Source organism: Pundamilia nyererei, unplaced genomic scaffold, assembly GCF_000239375.1.
Source record: "Pundamilia nyererei isolate P.nyererei 1_Seehausen unplaced genomic scaffold, PunNye1.0 scaffold00178, whole genome shotgun sequence".
NCBI classification, from domain to species: domain Eukaryota; kingdom Metazoa; phylum Chordata; class Actinopteri; order Cichliformes; family Cichlidae; genus Pundamilia; species Pundamilia nyererei.
Window position 1 is genome coordinate 766797 of NW_005187579.1, and position 26360 is coordinate 793156.

A 26360-nucleotide genomic window follows, 5' to 3' on the forward strand; every position below is an offset into this window, starting at 1 on the left:
TGAAGATCTTGCTGCATCTATGCCAAAATATAATGGATTGTTTACATGGCTGCACTCTACACCCCTACAAAGAAGTCATTGAAAACCTCTAGTGCTGTCATGTTTACAGACAGAGTTATGATATGCATGCAAACACTACCAAAAACATAACCTCCTTGGAGGATGTAATTAGACAGTGCTAAACACATAACTAGTCACCTGGCTTAGCTATTGTGTTGTAGCTCATTGCACTAAAGCTTATTTGGGGGAGTAGCTCTGCAGCCGACCAAGCAAGCTGCCTATGTAGCTGTGAATGCCGGTTTGTTTACACGTGAACATTATTTGCTATTCGTTCAGATATATGTGATAGAAGTAAGAATGCAACGACTGGTTATTATGAATGAGCTCTGATATGATGTGGAGGCAGTGATGAGCAAGCTTGAACTGTTAGCGCTGATTTATTCTAGCGTTTCTTCTTAAATCAGTCATTTTTAAAATTAAAAAAAAACTTTATTGATTCCAAATTTATTCTGGTTTGGTCTTTCCAAACCACTACAGCAGAGGTAAGATGAGTAGCACTAATTTAACCGCCCACTGTATGTTCACTGTCTGTGTGGGACATTTGCACGAGTACAGGGTATGCTTTTTGGACAAGCATTTGCTCAATTAAAAAAGTGATCATTAGTGGCAAACAGCACGCACCATTGTCCTCATAATAACAGTATATTAATAGGAGAGTGTTTTTTAAGCCTCCCTAACCTGTGGGGGTCCCTTTAATGTGCCCAGAAGGCAAAGCGAGGTGACTGAGCCCAGAGCAATAAAATATAGAGTGAGCCTGGAATGTGTGAAACCAAAGGATTACAACACAGGCCTGAAAGCATGGATGAGACATAAAAGAGGCCATCAAAGCGTGTAAACCATAGAGTCCCATTATTGTGTGACATTAGCCCATGGCACACATAACCCTTAATGATCCCATGGGTGCCTGCGGCACGCTGTCCTAATGACTTCCTGGTTAAAGGAAAGAGAAGAATAGCTGCACACGTGCGTGTCCCTTGTACAGCAAAATCCGGCTGTGTTCATTTTGCAGCGTTGCTAGAAATAAGTTAGACTCGGAGTAAATAGATGAAAAACAGAGTGCCATCAAATAAACACCAAATTAGTCCCTGTTTATGTCGGCATCAAACTACTTATGCAGATAGGGCGATCATACAGGGTTGGATCAATTAAAGGAGATTTGGACAGACTGAAACTTCACAGTGCGCTAATTAGGCAGCCAGCCGCTATGCTAAATAAATGGAAATGTATTCCTTTCCGTTTCTTTTCTTCTATGTGTTTGCGTGCCTTGTGTCACCCCAAGGAGTTTAAGCAGAACACTAATTCTTCATCTAATTTTCTCCAACTCCCATTGCTTTCGCTCTCTGTGTCTCTCTGCCTCCATCCCTCTCCATCTTTCTTCTCACGCTGATAGCTTGTCTCCCAGGATCCTAGCAGTTGTCAGTAATCAAGGAAATCACTCTCAGAGAGCTACAAATAGGTCACTTATCTGATGTCTGTTCTGATCTGACTGAGACAGACAACCAGTTAAGTCCCTTGCATCTGCCTCTCCCTGCTATTTTAAGTGTGATTAGTAGCCATTCGATCTACTAGGAGGAACTGAAATAACAAGGAGAATTAAAGATGGGGATAGATAGACACTGAGCGAGAAAGCAAGAGGAGGACAGAAATCCCTGCTTTCATCATTAGCATTCTATTCAAATGGCTCAATTGAGCAGTTGTCACTCATGGGATTCCCGGGGCACCGAGAAACCGCGCTTCTTCATTTATTCAATTTATTGATATAAAGACTCTTCATTAAGAGACACCAACAAATATGACATCTGGTCTCATGTGGCCTTGATGTGGAATTTTAAGAAGGCATAAGAGCAAAAGGCCGCATGATGTGTAAGAGTTCCTTTGTCTCCTCTTGGGGCTATTATACTGAATTGCCAACTGCACTCTCTGAGCTTTGAAGTTCCGCCGAAGAAACAGATTGCTCGCAAACACACACTGTCGGTAAGTAAACGTGCACAAGTCCGCATGCAGACTCGCATACCCGTGGCAGGTGAAAATTTCATGATTCCCTCATGATGGCCTTGTGAATTATTGAACTGAGCTGGTCCTTTTGATCCACGCATTGGTGCACACAGAGAGAATCTCTTACCTGTCAAACACTTCACTAAACTCACATACATGACTACAAGCTGCTTCTTATCCACCCAGGAAACGTCTATGCTAAAAAAAAAAAGAAGAAAAAGCCGATTCAGGGTGGTAAATTTTTCTTTTTCTTCATCTTCATCTTCTTCTTCTTCTTTCTGGCTGTCCCTGCAGCTTGAGCAGATGTTTGTTGTTTGCGCGTGTGTATATTTCTTCTGGTTTTGAGCACAGAGCCCTTAACGTGTTTGTCTCCTTCACAGATAAGACAGAGGATTTCACAGGCACGTTCTCATTACTGAAATGCATAATGCGTCTGATCTGCTCCACATTATCTGTCTGTTATCCAAACAAATGACACTGATGATGAGGGTGAATGATCAAATTATGTTATTGTTTATGCCATAATTTCATCCTGCTTTGATTGGCAGATAGTGGGTGTTGTGAATAATAAATGCAATTAGTCCTACAGTATCTTCGTGCTCCAGTGATTAAATGCCAAATGGAACCGCCTAAGTGCACAGATTGATAGAATTTTTACAATATTGTACATTACACCTGAACCTGCAGCATCCACAAATGGATCCTGTGTGAAGCGAGCTCAGGAAATGAAAATTGTGAAAGCTACAGAGGAGCGCTGCACCGTGGGTGTGGGAGCACCACGTTCGAAATTAAGAGAGAGGGTATCATGTTCAAACAGAGAAATGTTTTATGCAGCAGCCACCGTCACCACTGAACGGATGAAGTAATTTCATTTTCATGCATGATCTGCAGCCCCACAGACCAGGAAAATTGCATAGGAGGGGGAAGAGAAAGATAGAGAGAAAAAAGAGTCAAGACTTCCCTTTTCTTCATTTCTCCATTATTCCCTCTGACTTGTAACCATAGTGATGGTTCAGTCCCAATAAAGTAGAAAAAAAAAAACAGGAAACCCGGCGTTGTGTTTAGAACGTGAGTTTGAAGTCGGAGGAAAGATTATTTGATTACCGCTGCAGAGCTAAAACACCAGCATCGAATTTAATTGGCAGCTATCCCGATTATTGATTGATTCTCTCGCTCCGCGCCTCCCATAAACCCTCTTCCTTCTACACTCACTAAAGTCTCACTACGGTCACTCAAAGCCTGCGTCACCTTAAACACGTACACACTGCACTCTCTTGCACTGCTGACATTTTTGGAAGTATTTGTACTTTTCTCCTCTGTTCTACTCTTTTAATATATATTATTGGAATAAAGCATTGCAGCTTTTTTCACTACAGTTAATGATTTTCCGTTTTTCTCTGTTTGTCTACAGTAAAACTTGCATATGCAAACTTATCACAATCGTATATAATAGATTAAATTAGAAGAGCAAATTATTGGGCCATTTGTAATACTTTCAGGAATTTAATGAACAAAATGGTTAATTAATTAATTGTTAAACACTTTTAATCAGTATTGTCAGTTGTAGCTTTGCAACCTATAATCAGCAGTGTGGCCACTTAACTTAAGCCCACCCTTAATCCTTGTAAAATCCCAGGGAAAAGTCAAGGTGAGCTAGTTATTGACTATTGTAATCAGTCGTTTGCACTGCTTTGAGACAATCAAGATGTTTAGCCTCTTATCTCTCACCCAGTACTACCAAGCAGGCATCCAGTAGCTGAAAGTTATTGTACAACATGACGACAACTGCAAACATACAAAAATCTTTTTTAAAAAAACCCAAAAAACATCATTTTGCTATGTTTCACATTAATAACAGTTTGGGTTTTTTGTTGTGAGTTCTTATTTACTCCCATGAAGTTATTTTAAAAAATACTGAGAAATTGGCTGGAAAGGATGTCATTTCATAAACATCACCAGTGGTAATTCTTTATGATTACTAGCTGATTTTTGTCGTAATGTGCAGCAATTAAATGGAAACAAGCTTCTTCCTCCTGCTCCCTTATTCACCACAGCAGGTAGCACAATGTGTGGGATTTGACAAGTTTTCACACCAGATGTAGTTCCTGACAGGTCGCTCTGAGGCGTTTGGGTCTCCTCCCGGTCTTGAACAAGGGATCTGTTGCTTGTTTAGTAAATGTGGAAGCCTCTACACTACAGAGACACACCAGTAATCAAGTGAAAACCAAGTGGGCTGTTTTTTAACATCTTTTGTTAACATGAGCTCTCAAATGTCCATCCCTGATAGAAATGCCCCTTTCAAATAAAAGGTATGAATTAGCTATATAAGTAGTATTTAACTGTACTTTAGGGTTAGTATCTGTAAGTATTTGTCCACAGACAGCCAAGCCTGTCCATGCTACTGGAAGGTGTAACTGCAAACATACAACAAGAGAGAAAGGTGTAGTATGATTACAGAGTTATAGGGGATATGTGTAAATATTTTATTTTTATAAAGTTTGCTAGTCCAGGCCCAAACTGGCCGGATTGCTGTTGATCTGGTTCTTGAGGTTATTCATCATTTATCTGTGAGACTTGTCCTGCAGATGCACAGAAAAGCCACAGTCTTGGTTTGCTGCTGGCAATGGTAGACCTCGTTCTGCTTCCTGGGAGATCGCTTGCAGCAATCTACCATTACCAGCTGCAGTCAGTATAGTGGAGTCTGGGGACCCATCGGGAATCTTTTGATGGCTAGGCCTCTGGGGGCGGTGGTCAGTTCTCGGGATTTCCAGTGTTGATATCCGGATAGTGAAAAAGTGGAGAAAAAAAGTCTGTTTTTTTGTTTTGTTTAACCTAAAACAGCTAATAAAAAGCAAAATTCAAGCTCAGAGAAAAATGGAGTACCAGTGGTGTAGCTTTTCAGTGCTAGAGATACTATCTCACAGGAAGTGGTGTCATGCTACGTCTTTTTTCTTTGCCTGTGACTAAATGTGTAAAAGCTGAAATGAGAAGAAATGTAAAATGAAGTCATTAATCAGTTTCACAGTCCAGGAAAGTCTCCATCAGAAATGCTGTCATTGTTAGACATGAAGTCATGTTGATTCTTTTTTTCAAGGCTTCTGCCATAATTCAGACACATGCCATAAAATCTGCCATAAAAGTAAAGAAAATCAAAGATCGGACAAAAATCTGCTGGCAGTACATCTATTTCCCCTCAGTGCACATTGTTCAATCTTCCATTTTCACCTCTGGGCTGTAGGTTCAAAGACACAAAAGAGAGTTTTCTGTGAAAATGTTATCATCAATGTATCTATCAAACATTCCACATACTGTTAGTTTTCTCACAAACTTTTAGTTTAAGGTCATAGTGTGTTTTTGACAATTTATGTCACATACTGTTCTGCTCTGAACATTTTGTACTTTTTGTTGCAATTGCAGGCAAAGCTTGAAAGGACTAAAAAAAAAAAAAGATTTTCCTCTCTGTTCAACTTGCTTCTCTGGCTCTGTCCTCAGATCCGCTCCGATCAGGATAAGGATGTGGGCATCCGCTACAGCATCACCGGAGCAGGCGCTGATCAGCCGCCGAGTGGCATCTACAACATAGATCCCATCAGCGGCAACATGTTTGTCACCCAACCTCTGGACAGAGAAGAAAGAGCTTCCTTCCATGTAAGAAAGAAATGTCTCTACTCGCCTGTTTTTGTTTTCTCTCTAGCTCCAGTTATGTCTGTCTCATTATCTCCCAATTATCCCTGAGGAAATGTGCCGGGGCCCATCTCTTCCCCATCTACCTTTCCTTTTAACAAGTAATGTCGTCTGCCAAAACTAAATGACAAGTCAGGGTGCATTCAGAGCAATCACTGCTCTGATGTACAGTACCTTCACATCAGCCGCTCCAGGAGTTAATTGAAGCCGAAATCAGCTATGAAATGAAGACTGGTTTGACAAAACCCACTGCCGCGGAAACTGCCATATGGATTTGGGTTTAGCAGTGCAGAGTAGGAGGATTTGAACACACAAATGCAAAGTGATGTGCAGGTAAATTGTTGTGCACGTTTGTGCCATCAGAGCTAACAAGCTTGGCATATGTGTGTATGAGCTGGTATATGTGTGTGTTTCTGTGTATGGCATGCTGATTGATAGCTGATTTACCGTTAGTGGGCTCAGGTCTTCTTTTCCACCTCTCTTACTTTCTGTCCGTGTCCCACTTTCCTTTTTGCACTTCAATCCCACACATTGTTGCAAACTTACCTCATGCACTCTGAGCAGCTGCGCTGCTTATTGGGGCAGGCTGACAGCTGTATAGTTAGCCTACATGTGGCCTAGTGATTCCCTACCACACTCACGCACACATATGCACACAGAGAAAACCAGATGATTGGTCTCTCTGGAACCTCGGGTTAAACAGCTTTTCATATGTGTGAATTAAATATGCAGGGCCACATGAGGCTTGTGCTAATGCTAGGCCATTGGTTCATATACCCACATTACAGGTTTCAATTTATCTCAGCAAAGACTAACACCTCCACTTGAGGTGAATGCCGGTGTCAGAGTCACAACTCCTGCGCGCCTGTCAGAGTGATGGATGGCTGAGCCGCCGATGGAGCTAATTCAAAAGCATGCTCCTGTCTCTTCAGGAAAGAGGGGAGGGGGTGCCTTCATTGCATACACTCAGCATTATGCCAACAGTACAAACTTTGAATGTATACACACAGGCATGCACATAGATATGCATTGGTAAATTCCACAAAGCTCTATGTGATTGTCTTCTTGATTAGTTTGTCTTGCTTTTCTCATGCAGATGATCCTCTTGTTCCCTCACTTGCTGCATTCAGACTCTGGTCACTGCTGACTGTGTATGTGATTGTTGTCTCTCCATACCTGCTCGTACTCTCAACCAGCAAATTGGGATCAATAAAGCAGGCAGGTTATTGGTCCCTGGGAAAGGACAGCGGCTCAGTAAACAGTTCTTATTTGACACAACCTGTAGTGAAAACAGCATGTATGGTTGAGAGCACTTCAAGTTGAATGAACCTCCTATTTAGACACCGTGGACCCATGCTGCTTGTGATGTGATGTATGATTTACTGCAGGAGAATGTAGCTAGTGATCGACCCACGGGAAATTTAGTCCATGACTTTCCTCCTTTTAACTTGATAGGAAGTTCCCAGCACTACTGTGTGCCCTCATAGGCCAAACTTTGCTTGTTAGTTTTGGGTTCAAGAGAAAAGAGAGACAAGGCTGCTGTTTTTGACAGACTAGCACCAGGGGGAAGTGATCTGTGAGGTGAGGAGAGTGGGTGTTAGCCTGAGCTTCAGTTTTGTAATACAGACCTACTGTGATGAAGCAGGGCACAAGGAGAATTGCAAGAAGAAGAAAAAAAACCCCAAATGTGCTTTTTTTCTTTTTCCATCTTTTGTTGCATGAATGCATGCACTGAAGCATACAGGAAGGGTTATAATCTAAAAGATCCGGTCATGGACAGCTGGTATACAGCATTTTTTCAACTGGCCTCAAATACAAGTAATTTTCTGGAACCATTATGCTTATTACTGTATTTATATTGATATTGCATTCAGCTACAATAACAGCGCTGTGAGGCTTGAAATGGCAATACTAACATGTTTATGTTGTGACGCCATGATGTTAATGTGTACTAAATGGCTTTAAAAATCGACACTAATGGTAATGTAATTAGTTTTGCAAGCATTTGGAGTTAAATCAACGAGCTGGCCACGTTTTTTATGCCATTCCTTCTAAAGCATGTTATGATGTCTCAGTAACTAAGTTTAAACTTTGACCAACTGCTGGAACTCGACTTTAAAAAATCAAAAGATATTCAGATTCATTAGACTTTATCTTCTAAGCTAGGTTGTCTTAAACCCATGGCCTCCAAAAAGTAAGTCTAAGCTAAACTACAACTGAAATCATAAGTTATAAGTGTTATTGTGAACGAGGTATAATTAAAATAGTGTAAATGCTTATCTAACTACGTGTCATGTGAGCACGCGAAGATCCAACACAGTCAAGCGAACATTAAACACTCTTTGCCAGCTCCCTAATGCAGAGTGTCTGTGTAGAGTTTGCCAACATGGGCATAGCAACATTATGGAACTAGCACAGGTAACTGCCCGCTAAATATACAGCAATTAGGTAGCTGCTCTGTGCCCTGCTTCCTGTAAGAGCCACTCATGCAGCAAGCTGACCAAATCCAAACTGAATATTTCATCTACACTATCTGCTGTTCCATGCAGCACGTGAGACAGAAAAAACTCCAACAATGTCTTGATCTTCATGTTCATGTGAGGTTATGTATGACACATCTGTAAAGGATAACTCATGAGCTTAATATTCCATGCCTAATTAAGTGAGCGCTTCTTAATTTTAAGTTAATGCAATGGATTTGGTTTAGATGACTTGAAAATAAATCACCTCTGAACAGCCTACTGGTTATTTCTTTTGGCGAGATAAGAATAGCGCTTCACAATATTAATTTTACATGTTATGAGATGAAGATCTAAGTTTTTCCTTGCAACGCTCACGCCTCATACATTGGACTGAGGCATGAGTGTTGCAAAGTTAATTACTAATTAACTCTCAACATGAGCATTGGCCAGAAGTCATTAATCACTACATGAGTCTTTATCATGGCGGACTGTTGCTAGCTAAAATGTAGCACTATTCTCAGTGAGTATATACAGTTTATTTACTCATGTATACATACATATATTGTACATAGAGTACATATAGTGTAGGAACTAAAGAGAAGAAATTATGTGATTTTGTGACAGGCTGCTGGTAACACGATTCTTAAAGCTACAAGGTAACCTTGGCCTCAGAATCTTAGCAGAAAAAATAAACACTCCACTTGAATCACCATGCTAGTATAGCTATACATTGGCTAATGGAACCAATGGTGCAAAGTACAAACTGTATTTCTCCTCTGTGGTTGGTCCAGTCATCCTAAAGCTCACGCTGCAGAATACTGATGTTGCTTTCCACACATACATTTGCAGTTTGCACAAGGCACACTCATCCAGGCCCTGTGATCACATTTCCAACCCCGCCACTGAGCACACAAACGCAGAGACACATAAACAGACTCCCGAGAACATACGCAGGAAGACACATGCAGAAATGTGAATATATAAACGCTGACACATATAGAAATAAAAGAAAATGTGCAGGAATATACACACGCACAAATCTGCAAGCAGAAAGGACAGAACACACACAAACGAAAACACAGTGTGACACAAAGACAAAAATACACAGCGGTCGCACATACACACCGTTGCAGTTGAGGCAGCCACACATACCACAGTCACACTTTCACACTGTGCAGTGTTCACAGCTGAGAAAACAGATTGGGCTTGTTTGTTTGTTGGGTCTCCTCTCCATGTTTGTTTGCTGTGCTTCAGCCAATGGAAAACTAGCATCTTGAGGATCATTAAGTGGCTAAAGAGGGCTCTTTTGATTGGCTGTGCACGCCTCCCCAGTGTGTAATCTTCCTGCTCGTCGGCGTCCGTGTTAATGTGTGTAAACATGTGTCTGAATTGGTGTTTGGAATGCTCAAGCAGTTCGGCTAGGGTTCGATGAATCCTTGACAGACAGGCACAAAAGCCGACATGATCGGTGGTGTTTTGGCAAAGGCAGGTGCCGCCATTCAATCTTTCATGTCGCCCCACAATGCATCACGGTTTCCTGTAAATAGGCTGACAGGAAGACCCTCCTCGACTGTGTGCAGACAAAATATTTTGCTGCCAGCGTGTCTGTTTTAGCCAGAATGAGAGCCCTTCTCCATTTAACAAGCCAAGCTGTGATTGATTAACATTTCTGCAGAGGATACGAATGTGTATGCAATTGAATGAGAGTAATGTAAGTCATGGTGAACAGTGCCAGTTTGGTTCCAGGGCTATTACAAAGCTTTGCGTTATATTAGATATCATTAGAGGGGACTGGTGGGGAGAAGAGGGTGTGTAAGAGCAGTGGTGGAGATTAAGACATTCCACTGCAGATGATGATTGCTTTTGTCAGTCTTGCCTGTTCAAGCCCCCACACCTCCGCACTGCCTCTTTGTATTTTCATCTCTCATTTGCTTCCACAGGACTCATTCACTCTTCTCTTCTCTTCGTCCCATCTCATTCGCCGTTTTTTCCCGCCCCTTCTTTCTTTCCCTCTCTCCTCTCTCTTTCTCTCTTCTCACACTGTGAATTGTCAAGGAACAGCTCATCAGACAGAGACATCCATCCAAATGGATGGCTTTGTCAGAACAAACTGAGACAAACATTCTCCCTGAACAAAAAGAAACCACAGCTTGAGCAGCAACACCTCTCTGATATTTTTCAGGCCTCTGGCTGTGCTAACAACAAAATAGGTGTTGTTTGTGTGTTTGGAACATTTCACTGCTTTGCCCCTGTCTGTGCTGTTGTGGTCCGTGCCAAGGTACCAACAGGATACTCATGCCCTGTTGGCAGACATGAAAAAGAATATTTGCAGATTATATGAAGATGCCAATTAACAAAGTCGAGGAAGCTGTTGGTACTGAGGTTTTTCCTTTCTGCAGAATCTTTGCAGAGTGTCTTATGCATCAATCCGATGCCTCGTTATCAGACTTAGTTGAGCTATATATGGAATATTCATACATCCTTAAATGCTGTACTGAATGCTAATGATATCATTTTTTTCTTTCACTTGGGCCTTTTTATAGCTGCGTGCACATGCTGTGGACATGAACGGGAACCAGGTGGAGAACCCGATCGACCTGTACATCTATGTGATCGACATGAATGACAACAGACCCGAGTTTCAAAACCAGGTGTATAACGGCTCTGTGGCAGAAGGATCCAAACCAGGTACCAAATATTTCTACTTGTGATGAGATCATGAATCTAATACAGTCTAATGTGAAAATGTAGATTATTCAGCCATAACGTACAAAAAGTTGTCTGCAGTCTTGAGCAACTCATTTTTTAAGCATTAGTTCTCCAGACTTTTTGAAGGTCACATTTTTTCTTTAGACAGTCCTTGTACCTGACCATTTTCACTGGATTTTTCTGCTTGTTTGTTTGTTTATTAGGTCATTTTAAACTGCCATATACAGTTTTCTAGCATGAAAAGTCACCTAACTCAAGGAATGAACCTGTGCTGTCTATACACATGTCTAGCGACTCAGCAAAGAACCAATTTTAAATTGTTACCTTCAGGCATTTTAGCTTAATTTGTCCCATTTTCTTTAGTTAAATATATGAAAGGATAGATTTAGGTATGCCAAAGACAGCACAGTTTAACATGAAATATTAGTTTTGCAAAGTATTTCCCAAAGAGGTAATAGCTAATAACCTGGGATACTCTGAACTGGTAATGGCGTGTCTGTAAATGATTTGAGGAAACTGGGCAAGTGGAGGACAAACGAAGAAGTGTCAGGCCTAAAAACTGTCAGATGAACAGTATCTGAAGGTCAAGTCCTAAAAAAAACACCTTACACCAGCGGCCCCCATCTTTTTTGCACCACGGAGTGGTTTATGTCCGACAATATTTTTACGGACCAGCCTTTAAGGTGTCACGGATAAATACAACAATATAAAACCAGTACCAGTACCAAAAAAAAGAAGATTTATTCATTACAATGGAGATCTTGTCCAAATTGATGGATTTATGAACACAGAAAAGTACAGTCATATTTTTAGCATCCATGCAATACCACCTGGAAAGCATTTGATTGGCAATAGCTTCAATTTTCATCATGAAAATTATCTCAAACATACTGCCAATGCAGTAAAAGCATACCTGGATAGAAAAACACACAACATGGATTGGCCTCCCCAGAGCCCAGAATACACAGATATAATGTACATAGTTTTGAGTTCAGCGACTTACAAGAAATATATGTCATCATCATGTTGGTAAATCTGTTTAGAAATCATAAGAAAATACTCCTTAGAGATATTAAGAATCAAATCAGTGTCAACTAACATCTCCCCAACAATACGAACAGCTCAATGTTAGAAAACATGACAAAAAGAGTAGCGTACTCGGCTCTGCATTTAGACTTACGTGTTATTACACTCACAGTTGTGATTAGAGAAAATGAAAAAAAGAAAAGGTTTTATTTGTCTGCTTCAACAGTGCAAGGTGTGAGTGCAAAATGTTTCTGTTACAAAAACAGAAAACAAGATTTAAATATCCTGCCTTCACCTCCAAAGTCTTCACCTTCAGAATTCACCTACCCTGCTTACATGATGCGGCTCCCTCCAGCTTCATCCTTTTCCTAAAGATGAAATACAATTTCCGGAGTCACTGCCTGACACATTGGAGACGATCCAGTCAATGGCACAAATGGTCAGACCTGCACTTCCAGGAAGCAATCCAAGTTTAGCTAGAGTACTGCAGCGCAAACAGTAGCTGGATGGTAGAGGTGGGCGATATAACCTAAAAAATGATATCATCATATTTCTCAAAAATTCACAGTAATGATATTTGTGAAATACTGAACATTTCAAGACTGCAGCTTTGATGACAGACTACCTAATACACAGTATGAGTGCATTACTGCAAAGTACCATCAGCAGCATTATAGTGCAATAGCAATGACGCAGCATAAGTCAAATGCAAGCACAAAAATAGCCAAGGTTGTGCATTCCCTGGAAAATTTAAGCAAAACTATAACATAACTGCTGAACACGTGAACAATAACAATAACTAAAGTAACTTCACGTCGTTACGTCTCAGCACAATAAAATTGTCACATAATAAAACTGAAACTGAAAAGTGGACATAGAGTGTTTTTTGCTTGAGATGTTGAATTTCAGGTCGAGTTTTTTAACCAGCTGCTTAAAGCCCTCCTTTACCTGCAACCACGTCAGTGATTTCCATCCACTGTTTACTGCTCCTGTCATACGGAGCATTCAAGCGATGCTCCTGTCTAACATCACCAGCTACTAGCATCTTTTTCTTGCATACCATCATATCATAACTGTGCACCCCTAATACCAATGTGTTATACATACAATCTGTTTTTAGGGGGAGAGTCTGGGAACTCGACTGAACTCTGGTTAAGTAGTTAGGAGCTTAGTTTTAAGTCAACAGCTTTATTTCACTGAACTAATCTAGTTAATGTGCTGATCTGAAAAGGCTGCCTTCAGGCCTTCAGACACAGTATAACAAATACAACAACTACCTGTAGCGCTAATAACTGTATAACTAATAACCCTAATTTGTCAAAGTATGGGGCAGCTTCACAAATTCTTATTGTTTGACTTGGTGACTGGGGCTGGGTGAGGGGTATAGGTGCTGTAGGGGCTATAAAATACCTGCGAACACAAGTCTGTAATTACTTAATACCCACTTAATACAGCAATCTCAATCACTGCATGGAAAATCATGACTCCACGGCCCTTTTTGTCATCATACTGTGCTCTTCTCAAGATAACTAATGTAGCAGTTCATTGGAAGCTGTGCGGTAGCCATATTTACATTAATTATTACTGAGACTTGCAAAAAAATTTGTTGTTTATGGGCCCTTTTTACATTAGCTTATAAGATCAATGTTTCACCGTGACTCTTGGCTTTTTCTCGTTGGTTTAGACAAGGGCACGTCGGCGAGATATTTATGTTACAGCATCTTGGCTGGATGCATCATTATCAGATTCTGCAGAGCATGGAGAGATGTAGAGCTTCTCTCAGAATCAGGGAACAGAGTTGCGGTCAGTGCGAAGCCAGAGACAAGAGCAGAATGCACAATGTCTCGACTGGAAGAACTCCTGTTTTAACAATCAGACCCTGAGGACCCGTGTTTGTCTTCACAGCGTTCAGATATTGTTCTGCTGCAAGTTTAATCTCAGGGGGATTTGTAAACAATATAGGAACGCATGTTGCGCATGTGTATGTGTTGGACTGTGTGTGTGTGTGCACGTGCACGTGAACGCTGGTTACTCCTCAGTGGAGCGTGGGTCTATATACAGAGCTCCTAATTAGCGAGGGTAACCAGACATTCCAAAAGCTACTTTCTTTGTTTTTCACTCTGATTCTCTCTGTGTAGTTTCAAATGAAAGACTGCAATGACAAAAAGTGTTTGAATTCAATATTGCATTAAGCCGGGCAAAATCTGTGATACCAATTAACAACAAAAACGTTACACTCTGTACAATATAATTGCTCTGCCCTTCATTAAGCAATCACTGCCAAGTAACACTTGTTTGCGGAGCACACACTGTTAGGTGACAAGATGGGCTGTGTGTTTGTTGTTTAAAAAACAGTCATATTTCACGTGGAGGAGCACGGCCCCTTTTTGTTTTCTTTTGTACAGTCATTCGTCTGAAATTTGATGAATTTTAATTAGAAAAATAGACCGCGTGTTGGTCTAATTGCATGTTTAGTCGAAGAAAACAACGATTTATCTTCAGCAGAGGTTCGAGACATACTTTTATACTTTTCTGGCCCATTTAAGCGTTTAATACATCCTCAGCCAGTTAAATCTTTTACAGCCTATTAATAGATCCAGTCTAGGATTCCAGTTAAGTGCTGCAGAGCTTTGCTGAAGTTAGTTTTTATACCCACTATTTCTAATTAGCGAACCTGGCAGACAGTTGAATGTGCAGTCAAGTGCTTTTGAAATATGTATCCTGAGTTTGACTCAAATCTTTTTGGGGATTTTTTTTGTACCCACTGGAATCACTAATACTTTAAATCACTAAATCGAAGGCAACAAATTAAAATACATACATTTGATAAAAGAACTTAAATCTCCAATACAAATAGAAGGTGCTGTGAGTTTAGCAATAGTGTATTTGCGCTGGATTTTTCCCTTTTTTCATTTTCTCACCTCGTCCCACCTGTTTGACCTGTCTTCATTATTTGTGGCACTTCTTCTTGCTTGCCGGTGGATTATATCATGAGGAGATGCACTTTTACATAAACTGACATTTTCAGTGATTAACTAAAAAAAAGACCGTGAAATCTCTCAGGTGTTGCCCAAGAGTGACACACTATCTTTCCATGCTGGCAACAGGTGGAGTGAAGCCTGTCACAACACAGCAGCTGACAGGTGCTACTCTGGGCAGCAGTGCTGCTGTACACAGTATCTCTCAGTATGCCTCGATCTCAGTCTCCCAGTGCACACAGCACATTTAAAAAGCATTAAAAGAATTCCAACACATTTTTCCACAAGTGCAGAAAAGCTATGCTCATATTTCAAAACAATATTGCCACACCAAAAAGAAATGATGTAAGTTTTTATGTGACAGGTTAAGACTAAAAAGCCTGAACTATGAAATAAATGCCAGAAAATTGGCTTATCTTAAACAAATTAAAAAGATATGAGGTGGTTATGGTTAAAAAATATCGTACAGTGATGATGTAGAGGTTGGTAACTATGTATCAAATATGATACACTTGGCATTACAGGGTTAAAACTTGACAGCACACTCAACTTTGTGTCCAGAGTCAAGCTGAAGTTTGTCTGTAATTTAAGAACCTGCAGGCATATTTTCTCTCATGTTGATGCTCTGAAGGAGAGTTAGTTTGTATCACCATAATGACAGATGTCTCCACAGCTGAGTCTTTCAATGCTTTGGCCTCATAACAGTTGGGTTTTCAGCGTAAATTCTTTAAACAGCTTAGGTTAAACCGTCTATAAGTGTGCCTTTCGTCTTCAGTATGCACAATAGAAAATGTATGAGGCAGTTCAAATGGTTTTGTAACTCCACCCCTAAAATGCAAAAAATTCACCTGAATGCATCAAGCGCCGGGTGTATCACTTTCAGCATCGACAGATGCAGCTATCAGAGGTTCTCTGAAGCATTACAACACACCCTCATAGCTAGCACTGTGCGAAAGCCATCAAAGAGGAAGTCCTACAGGGAACCGCCCTTATCGCCGTCACCAGATGTTACTGTTAGGTAGAGATCTGATCGCACAACCAGGCAGGATCAGCTCTGAAATCCACACAACTGACACTTTCTGTCACCAGGACCTTGCTCAGCCCCAACAAACCTGTGAGTATTGGAATTAATTTTTTGCAGGTAATCAAGTCTACTCATGCAGTGCTCCATATTCAGCTTATGTCAGCAAGGAATGAATAGAGCTGAGTCTGAATATAAAGGCATCGAGTAAAGCTTGGTGAACCTGCTACTCCTCATGCAGAATACAATAAAAGAAATCCCTGCAAGCCTCCTGTGGCTAAATGCCTATAAGCTCAGGCTGACATGCATATTGAAAAAACAACAACATACATATCAAACGCCAGTGTCATCAAAAAAGGACACTAGAATGGCCTTACACTCCAGAAAATCTCTGAGACTGCAGCATGAGACAGTCCTTACATCGTGTTAAGTGGGCTCAGATAAAGATTTGTCATGATGGCGTGACTTCTTCAGAAAGCTCTTGTGTTCTGAGGCTGCGGCATACTCAGAACATCTGCCCTGTGATGTTCTGTCCTTCTGCGTCCCTCCCCCGTCTCCCTGACTCTGACAGCAAGTTGTTCCCTTTTATGGACCCTCTTTCTCAAAAAGGACTACTGAAATGAGAGAGGAACATCAAAAACCAGCAGCAGAGTGCCTTCTCTCACAGTCGATTTACCCTCCCGTGAGGGAGGGGATGGGGGGGGCTGGATTCCCCCCCCAATGAGATTTAAGAGAACTTCCCTCTTAAATCTCTGTATCTGGGTGGGGGATGATTAGGAACTGGCATAGGAGCAGGGAGATGTGGTGATGGAGGTAAATAGAAGTGCTGGGGCTCAGTGGTGTTTCAGTCAATTTTGGGGTGTGTATCACACTGTGGTCCCTACTGGCCACAGGCGGAAGTTTACAGTGCCACTCCAGAGAATATATCAGGGTCACGTGAATTTTTATTGACACAGAGGTCCTGCGGTTAGCACTTCCGCCTTAAAAAAAAGGAGTTTGTGTCACATAGCATTTTATTTGTTTTACCAGTTTGTTCTTACAGGGCAGGAATGTGTAGTAGAGATTCAATTTTAACTTCAGAAGCTAGCTATGGGTAAAAAAAAATTCTTCTAAAGTCATTTTGTACTTTAACACAAGAAACATGTTTCAGCCTCTCAGCCAGAGTAATAAACATTCTCCTAAAACCTCAAATTTCCTTGGTGTTCTTTTGTAATATTGCAGCCGTCAGCTTTCGGCTGCTTCTCTGATACGTTATGTTTTCCAACCAGGTGGGATGGCCGCTGGCTTCAAATAGTGTGATGCTCCTGAGCCTAAAGCAGATTCTTAAACATATTGTTGGTCTTTTCTCTTTCAAGTCAAAATCTCCGCTGTAATTTAATCGACCGCACAGCTCTCTGACATTCAGGGCGTGCATGCATCTGCAATCTGTTACCCATAAACCATCTCTTATGTGTGTTTGCAGTGAATAAAAAGCCTTCAGAGTCACAAGAGGTGCTTTCAGTTTTTAAATTACGGCTTTGTTTATTTTGACTTGTAATGAAATGTATTGCAGTTTGTAAAGATTAATGACGTGTGAGCAGCAGCTCTTATAACGCTTTGTCAAAGACCACTTGACCTTTAACCAGAATGGATCAAGCTGAGAAAGTGCTGGCTCTCTTACACTCGTGCCAAGAACTGTAACACAAGCCCGATCGAATCGAAACATTTTAACTTGAAGCAGAGGCTCAGTACATACAAATCAGTCCAGATATCTGGCAGGAAGGTATGTAAAAACACACACACAGACGCACACAATGGGAAAAGGCAGAGTCAAAAAAAACCACTAGTAACTAGGTCAAATTACCTCCTGGAGAACACAAGGCTGAAACACTTGACACAAAGGTACTGAGACTGGCACCGAGCGAGGGGAACGTAAAGGGCCCTTTTCAGTACGCTAACACATCTCCTCTCTTTACTCACTTGCATCTCTTCCTCGCGTTTTAGCTAATCCCAGCAAGGATGAGAGAGAGGTGCAAGAAGGAGATGCAAAGAGAAGCAATAACGCTGCCAGATGAGAAATTCTTTGTTTCCATACTGCTGATCTTAAATGACATCGCTTATTAATGTCATGCTGCACAGCCGGATCACCTGTCACAGTGACTGGTACAAGTAACCACAGAGCTCTCTACAAAATGCAATAATTCTTTACTCATTAGATATTAAGTTGAATAACTGTGACTTATTATCAATAGTAATGTAACAAATTAATGTGTGGATAAGTAATAATTTCTTTCAACTTCCTAATTGCATTGTTGTTACGTAAGGATAAACTGTGCCTGTGTAAGATTTGTCACACGCACAATAGCTTTGAGCTGTGATCTGTGTATCCTTGTACGCAACACTACAAAGTAAGAAAAAAGTGAAAGCAATATATAAATACAGTCTCTGGCCTCATGTGGAGGTGTGTGGCATTGATGTAAGATTTCCACAAAAGTAGTGTCCTCGCTTTCTTTTGCAGGACCTCATCTTGGCTCGCGGTCTCGCTCCCTGATTCCTTGTGCAGCATTTAAAGACTTGCACGATCCCTGATGGTGAGGGAGATGATGACAGGACATAATTTCTTAAAGCTCTGGTAGAGTGTGAGAGGAGAGTGACACAGGAGGGACTAACAGCGGAGGTGACAGCACCAGCAGGAAACGTGGTGACAGGAGGAGATGGCAGGTGTAAACAATTAGAAAATAATAATTAGCACCTAAAAGCAAGAAAAACCAAACCTTAAACAGCAGAGCAGGATGGAACAGGATCCCACAGCTCCCACTTTTACCCACCTGTGTTTTAAACACCCAGCTTTCTCACAGTACCAGTTTATATAAACCCGATGATATCATCTTGCTCTGCTAGAGAGAAAAAAAAATATACAACTCTTTTTGTGGGTTAAGTAGTTCTCACAATGACAGGTTAACTGATCTCCATGTGTAAAATCAGTGTGGTGCTCCTCTTGAGAGCCAGCTAATGCAGCCGTTATTAGTACACATGATTCAGCCAGGACACTTTTGGAGCTATCCAAGCTTTGAAAGTACTCTTACTGACATCTCACCAGTGTGCATTCAGCGAATGAATCTGACTGTTTTTGCAGCTGGATCCCTGGACGCCTGAAATAACTTCCCTCCACTTTGCTATTCTCTTGCTCGCCTGCATAATGAGCAGCCTTTGCTGCCTGTCCTTCACATGAGCACAGGCTTCTGCCTTTGTGGTCCTGGATGAAAGTCGACAGGAATAGATCAGCAGACACGGATGATGTGCTGTGACAAAGAAAATATTTTTGAATGGTTCAAATGGTTGGACTGAATTCCCCGTCTCCTCAAAGTGTTGTGGACACCATTAGAGGCTCTTGTGTGAAAACTCCCAGCCCTGCTCATCACTCCCGCCAAGATTCACCAGGCTTAAGGCTTCTCTCTTACCTTCCTTACCTCTCAACCTCTATTTCTCCTTCTGGCTCTCTGCCTGCACTGCCCGTACTGTACTGTACTGTACAGCAGCCACTCTTTGCTGCTGAAACGAAACCTCTATCTTCCCTCCACTGATTAGAATTATTATCCTCTTGTATCGTCCATCCCCTGCCCTCTCGCTCCCCGACTTCCCCTTTATTTTTTTCTTTTAGTCGTCTTTACAAACTCTCTCACCACTATGCTCCCCTTTTATTTCGCTTTATGCCCTGCAGTTTCCACCTTTCCTGCCTGTCTTTGTGTGCACCTCGCCAGTCCTGCTATTTCTGTCCATCTCTATCCTCCTTTTCCCTTTTTCTTTTCTTTTTTTTTTAAACTCCGTCTTCTCTCTAATTGGAAGTCGGCTGTTGACTCGGACTGATTAATGTTTAGGCAGCAGATAGACCTCACCAGTGATCTCTGGTCACGTGATTGGAATGGCCAACAATATATGCGCCTGCTACCAAATTTTCAGGTCCAACGATTTTAGCAGGAAGGCAATTAGGATTTGGTATTAGTGTTCAAATTAAATCGGAATTAAGCAGGCTCAGAGTTTCAGCCATAGCCTTTCCTTTTTTGGTTCTGAAAGCCAGCAGTCATCATATGACTGAATGAAAGCTTCATGTGTGAACATGTGATTTCTCTGGTCCTGTTCTTGTGTGGAAGGCTTCAGAGGCTGATTATATACCGATGCCCCTCGGTGGAATATCGCTCATTGTTTCCTCTTTCCTGTCTTTCTGCGGCCTCTCTTCTTTTCCTTGCTGTTCGACGTGACAAATCCTGCTTTGAAAATTAATGAAGTTTGAAATAGAAATCGAGGCTACAATTATCCCGTCCATGCACGGTGTCACAGGAATGATGGTGCCATCTAGACCCAATTACAGGAATGGAGACACCTGTAACGGCTCAGACCCACAGGGGACCGCTGAATCTGCCACCGATCCGGCGGCTTCCCAGCTTCAGCTGAAACATTTAAATTTATGCTTTGGAAAGAGTCCAAGTCAAGCTTGGTGTTTCTACTTCTGCTTTAGAACATACGTGACACGTGACCAGTTTGATTCACTTTTGATATGACAGTTGAACATTTGTGATTAAGTGCCTGCTCAGCACGGCACCGACCACCCACCACCAAACCCACTGAGGTAAGATTAGTCGCTAAGCTACTTTTTTGATCCCCCTCACATGAAAGCAGTGGCATGTTTTTAAAAGAATCTAAATGAATATTAAGTCAATAAATTAGGCCGCGTGCATCACGCCAAACGCATCACCGCTCTTCCTTCATTTCTTTTAACGCTTCAGCTCCTTTGTCCTTGTCCTCCTCGCTTTGTGTTTTCCACTACTTACACGCTCTTCTCATTTAAGCATGTTTGTGTTTCAGCCATCTCTTCTCTCTGCTTTTCTCCTCCTGCAAGCTGACAGCCTTTTTTTTCTCTCTCAGCGGCAGCAGCAACGGCAGCAGCAGCAGCCTGTAAATGGCTGCCTGATGGAAAGTGACATTTTCACAGAACCCTGAGAGGGAGGCGAGGTGATCTCTCCTCTTTCCAGCACCAAGTGCTCCTAATTGCCTGGTCACATTTGTGAGCCCAGCTGACAAACTCGTGCAAATCAATAATTCTGCTCGGGGAAGATGCAGGGACACAGGGCCTCTCACCCTGAAACATGCTGAGAGGACACAAACACGCACATGCATACTAATGCATACATGTGCCTGGAAGGAACTGTGGGCTCATACACACCCTTCCTGCACACATCCTCGTGAGCACTCCCTCTGCCTCTCTACCTCTGTGCTGTCTGGCTTAAATGGCAGTGTTTATCTGTGATTCTAAGACAAATAGGGAGAGTGTATCGAAGCATTAAGGGCAGCGACAGTGCTGCCGAAGGCTGAAATAATGGATGGTGGAAGTAGCAGAAGACCCGGTGCTCATTACTAAATGGACTCTGCAGAGGTGGAAACTTTGCCCCGCTAGTTTGAAATATATAGACCACCAAACAGCGCAGCTTTAAAATGGGAGCTTATTTAACAGGTTTTGTTTGTGTGTTTGTGCTGTGCTCTGTAATAGCTCTGACTCTAAAAGATGTTTGCCAAAGAACGGTACGCCACAGCAATTTGGAAAGTCTTGATTGACTTGTTTCAAGTTTTTGTGTCTTCTGAGTCTTCACACGCCCGACTTCCTTCTCTTTGATACTTCAGAAAAAATCTTTAACAAACAAAGGCACTTGAAAAGCCCTTTTTAAAAAATTTTATTTTAATGTATGCCTGCTTACTTTTTCTTTTTCTTTTCCCAGCCTGACCTCTTCTAGTCAAGCCAGCATAACGCGTATATCCGCTACAGTTTTGAATCTTTCTCTCCGCAGGCTCGTCTGTGATGCAGGTTACCGCCACAGACTCGGACGACTCCACCACAGCGAACGGCATGGTGCGCTACCGCATCCTCTCCCAGAGCCCCCACAGCCCCATCCCCAACATGTTCACCATCAACAGTGAGACTGGAGACATTGTTACGGTGGCAGCCGGCCTGGACAGAGAGGTCAGTGTAAGCTGTGCGTTCTGTGCTCCCGTTACTTACATCGAGGATTCACTCTGCATCTCATTTGTGTCCACGCAATAAAACAATTATGAAGGTTCGGTTATGTTATCCATGTTTAGTCACATTCTTATATACTACTAAAGAATAAAATGTTGTTACTTTATCTGTTTTTCTACCTAATTTTCTGTGTGTTCATCAAAAACAGTCCCAGAACAGTGATGGGCCTCGAAATTAGACTATCACTACTTATTACAGCAACGTAATAAAGATTCAGCATTCGCGAGCACACGAGGTGCCCACTGGGGTGCATGTAATGTAAAGTTTATCATCAGAGTGTGTACACAGTGCTCTGTGCGGATGTCCTTTTGCCCTCCACTTTGCTGTGGCAGGCAGCCATTATATTACAAGGGCACCGACTGTGTGTGCTTCCTCCAGCACATTGCAGCACATTAAAAAATAGCGCAATAAGAAAGGCAACCATCCCCTCCTGTCTGTGTGCATTTTTGTAAGGCAGTATAATCCCATCCCCAACTTTTAATGGCATTTAGTGTGTGATCTAGACTCAGTCCACATAGCAAGGTAAGCAGCTTTGTTGTTTAATGCAGGCCTAGGCGAGACCTACGTTATCCCATTTTGCCAATTGTTTAATCCAGATTTGCACAAGTTCATACTAGACTTTACTAGTTGTTTAACAGTTGCTTAACTTTTACAATGAGCTTCCTTGACTTCTATATGCATACTATGCTTTTTTTTCTGAAACAAACAAATGTATAAAGACCCGAATAAATAAATCCACCTGCAAATTCCCAAAATTTAATTTTTAATCGCAGATTATAACAAAGCCTTTAAAAAAAACAAAAACAAGTCAGCCGCATTCCCCCTTTCACAAATGTCAAACCGAGCACAAAATTACCTCATTAATTTTGATTCATTTGCGTGTCTGCTTATTGTGTGTAAATAAAAATGACCGGCAAGTATCTCAGCACGCAGAGCAGGGCAGGCATAATGGGCGCGTAAATCCAGCACCTCTCTGCTGACGAGGTCGCACGAGTGTTCTTTTCATTGCCTTCGTTTGCCTCATCCGCTGTTGCCGTGTCTGTTGCTCGCTGTGGTACTTTGCCAACCCACACACCACCGAAACCACAGCGCTATCCTCCATCTTATCCTGCTAATGAGAAAGGTCACCGGGGGTGAACTTTTGTTTTTCCCAACACCGGGTTACTATGGGCAGCCACGTTTTATCAGGCGTTTCGTGTTGCAGACACTGTCTCAAACACAAATGCTCAAACCTATCCCCTATACCGGTGCTAAAAATCGGCAAAAACATTCAAATTCATATGCCTTCATTATGGGGGATAATCTCATCCCCATAACTTAGTTGGCTGATTTTATTGCCGGCATAAAAGCACCACTGAGTGTGTCTCATAATGTTTATATTCTGAGAAATCCCACCGGTCCCGCTCAGCGCTAAACCTGGCCAGCCAATACATTGAGAATGAAAAACAGGATTTTACCAGCAGTACAGCAAGCGTATTTAGAGAATAATTATGGTTAAAATATCAAGAACAGAAGCAGGTTTTGATAACAGAAGAGACAATACATCAATGCTTCTTCCTTATCCAATTTTTATATGGAGCTGGCATGGCATGATAGCGTGGCACATTTGTGGGACAATATAAATGAGTCTAGTGAATGCGGGCCAGGTCTGTGTCCCTGTTTCCAGCTTGGCCCAGGCTGCGGCAGTAGCAGCTGATGTGAGTGAGGGAAAGCTCATTAATCTGGACACATCAAGCCAGGCACAGTCCCACCTGCCTGTGATCCTCCCACAAAAAACTAGGACACACCTGGGAGTTCACCCACCTGCTGTCAAGGTCATCAACACAAACAAGCACAGACACATGGGCACACGCGCGCATACACCCGTGTCGTAAATAGGCAATGCCGCTCATACCGAGTAAGGAGGAGCAGCGAAAGCAGAAGAATGAGATCCCAGGTGTTGCACGGGGGGGGTCTGAGCAACCAGTGTGGTATAGGCACCTGATGTTATGCAGAGTCATGGGCATTCATACTACTTGTATTGACAGTGAATAAACAGTTTGCGCAGCGCATATCCCCGCCCATTTCTCATTCTCATTTCTCGCGCTTTAACTAATCTTCTTCCCTGGTTCTGGCATCTAATTAGGATATTCATGTGCTAATTAAAAGGTGAAGCGGCGGCTCGTGTTGAGGAGAACGGGAGGTTAGCTCGGTATCACCTGCCTCTGACACCGCTGTACACCAATTATTCTGCCTCACTCACAACAACCCTTAACCCTCCACACACTCCTGCCCACAGGCTCATGAGCTAAATATAAATACAGTAAGCACAAATGTTTTTATGTCATCGTCCACTGGGTTTAAGGCACTTGCAGTTTCGTACATGCATGCTGTTCTAAAAAAAATATGAATGAAGAAACAGTCTTCTAATGAAGTGCAGCTCAGATGCAGCAGGTAGCAGAGTGGGCCATTTCAGAGTGCCACAGCTGGCACGGACACTCTCCCTTTGCGCCCTCTCCCTGTGGCTTCAGTTCCTCTGGCAGGCGTAGCTGTTTCCTTTCATTACCCCAGGCTGTCTCAGTCTCCCATGAGCCCTGGGTTGGAACAGTCTGGTGTGGCATGGTGCTGAGTTGCCAGATGCCAGCTCAACATTGGACCGTCTCAACGTCGATTAGGACATCGCCTGGACTGCCTCAAGGACATGAGTGCCCACAGCCTGGCTCCATTAGGATCTGCAAAGCCCAACTGGGGATGTAGGCTGAGAACTGGCATCCGATATAGTCCCGCAGCTTTATCGCCTCTGAGTTGCTGAGTTATGTTAATTCACCTTCTTGCTCTGGAGCTCCAGAAAGTGAAGCCATCGGAGGATTGTGAGCTGGATGCTGAATGAAAAGTATTGACGCCTGTAGGGAGATGTTGACAGTTTGTAGTCAACATTCAATCAAGAACAGGTCCGCTCACTATCTGCTTTATTATGTGGAGCAACACGGTGCTGAACTGGGCCACATTTGTCAATTCTTTGCTTCTCTAGTCTTCTGTCAGGACTTGTCGTGTCTTGGTAATTTTATTAGAGATAAATCTCTAAATCTCACTGGCCTACACATCTGTACAATATAGCTCACATTACCCCAAAAAGTCAGGTTGTAAGCAGACAGAAAAGGCGTTTGAGAGAAATAGAAATGCAGTTTCTCTGTTTCCATATAATGCTGCAATTGGTAGAAGAGGACTAGAGAGACTGAGAAGCATCCCAGCGCATATTAGCACATTATAAGGAATTCCAATAATTGCCCCATGAAAGTATGATTTGAGAGAGGAAAAGCCCAAAGGCCTCACATCTTAAAGTCTGTGCATAATATCTTTAGCTAAACCTGTACTAAATAATACGTTTAGTTGATGTCAACAATATCCTGCACACCACAATGTTTCTGTATTTCCCGGCCGTAGATTTTCCTGATTTATTGAAGAACCAAATATTCTCACATCCGTTCTTGTTGAATCAATAAACAGTCTCAATATCCGAAAGACTAGACTCAGATGAAAGGTGTTTGCCCAGTACAAACTGGGAAGTGTTGCTCTCTTTTTCAGACTGCCTGTTAGGACGCCATTTAGGTCCAGACTGAGATATCTTGACAACTGCTAGATGGATTGTTGTGAAGTCTTTTTAATATCCATTGTCTCCTGGGATAACTGACTTTGGTGATCCCCTGACATTTTCTCTGGCATTGCCAGCAGCTCAGTTTTCTCTCATGTAATGAAATATCTCAAGCTCCGTCAGATGGATTTGCACACTACAGACGTTGATGCTTCCTAGATGATGTGTCCCGAGGATTTTGATGACTTTTTCTTTTTCCTTCTCTTGAAGGTAAATTTGAGTTGCATGTATGGCGTGCTCCTCACTGATATTTTCACTGGGGGTGCATCGCTGCCTGTGCCGATCACAGGTATAAGTGTGTAGCTAAACACCTAAGGCGAACTGAAAGTGATATGCAGATCCGATTTTGCAAAGTTTGCACTGAATTCTCACATTCGGCTACGAGCCTTGATGTTGACACACAGCTTTGTTCAGCTAAACAAGCACTCTCTCAGCACACAAACGCACCTACGTCAAGCTGCCCTGTTTGCACAAAGAGGTGATTAGAGACAAACCTAAACAGTATAAATAATCAAAACACAAGATATAAGCATGGAAATAAGATTAAAAAGAGCCGTAAATATGACATTTCCACCAAACTGTTTTTATATGTTTATAACATGTTGGAGCCAAAAATTTTGCAATAGCACGTGCATCATGTTCCTGTTTGTTTAACTGATTTCCTGTGCAACCCAACTCACGGAACCTCTTGCTCAGTATCTCTGTTTTAGTCTGGCAGATTGTTATATTTGTGACTCAGAGCATT

General features: G+C 42.1%; 1 protein-coding gene across 2 annotated transcripts in view; it reads left to right on the top strand.

Moving 5' to 3' along the window:
- Positions 1-26360, top strand: part of cdh4 (cadherin 4, type 1, R-cadherin (retinal)) — a 208581-nt gene that overhangs the window by 157728 nt on the left and 24493 nt on the right. For both annotated transcript variants that reach the window (XM_005746424.1, XM_005746425.1), the window contains exons 6-8: positions 5548-5703; positions 10745-10889; positions 21755-21927. In XM_005746424.1, coding sequence (XP_005746481.1) covers positions 5548-5703; positions 10745-10889; positions 21755-21927 — 474 coding nt within the window. The remainder of the gene's footprint in view (positions 1-5547; positions 5704-10744; positions 10890-21754; positions 21928-26360) is intronic.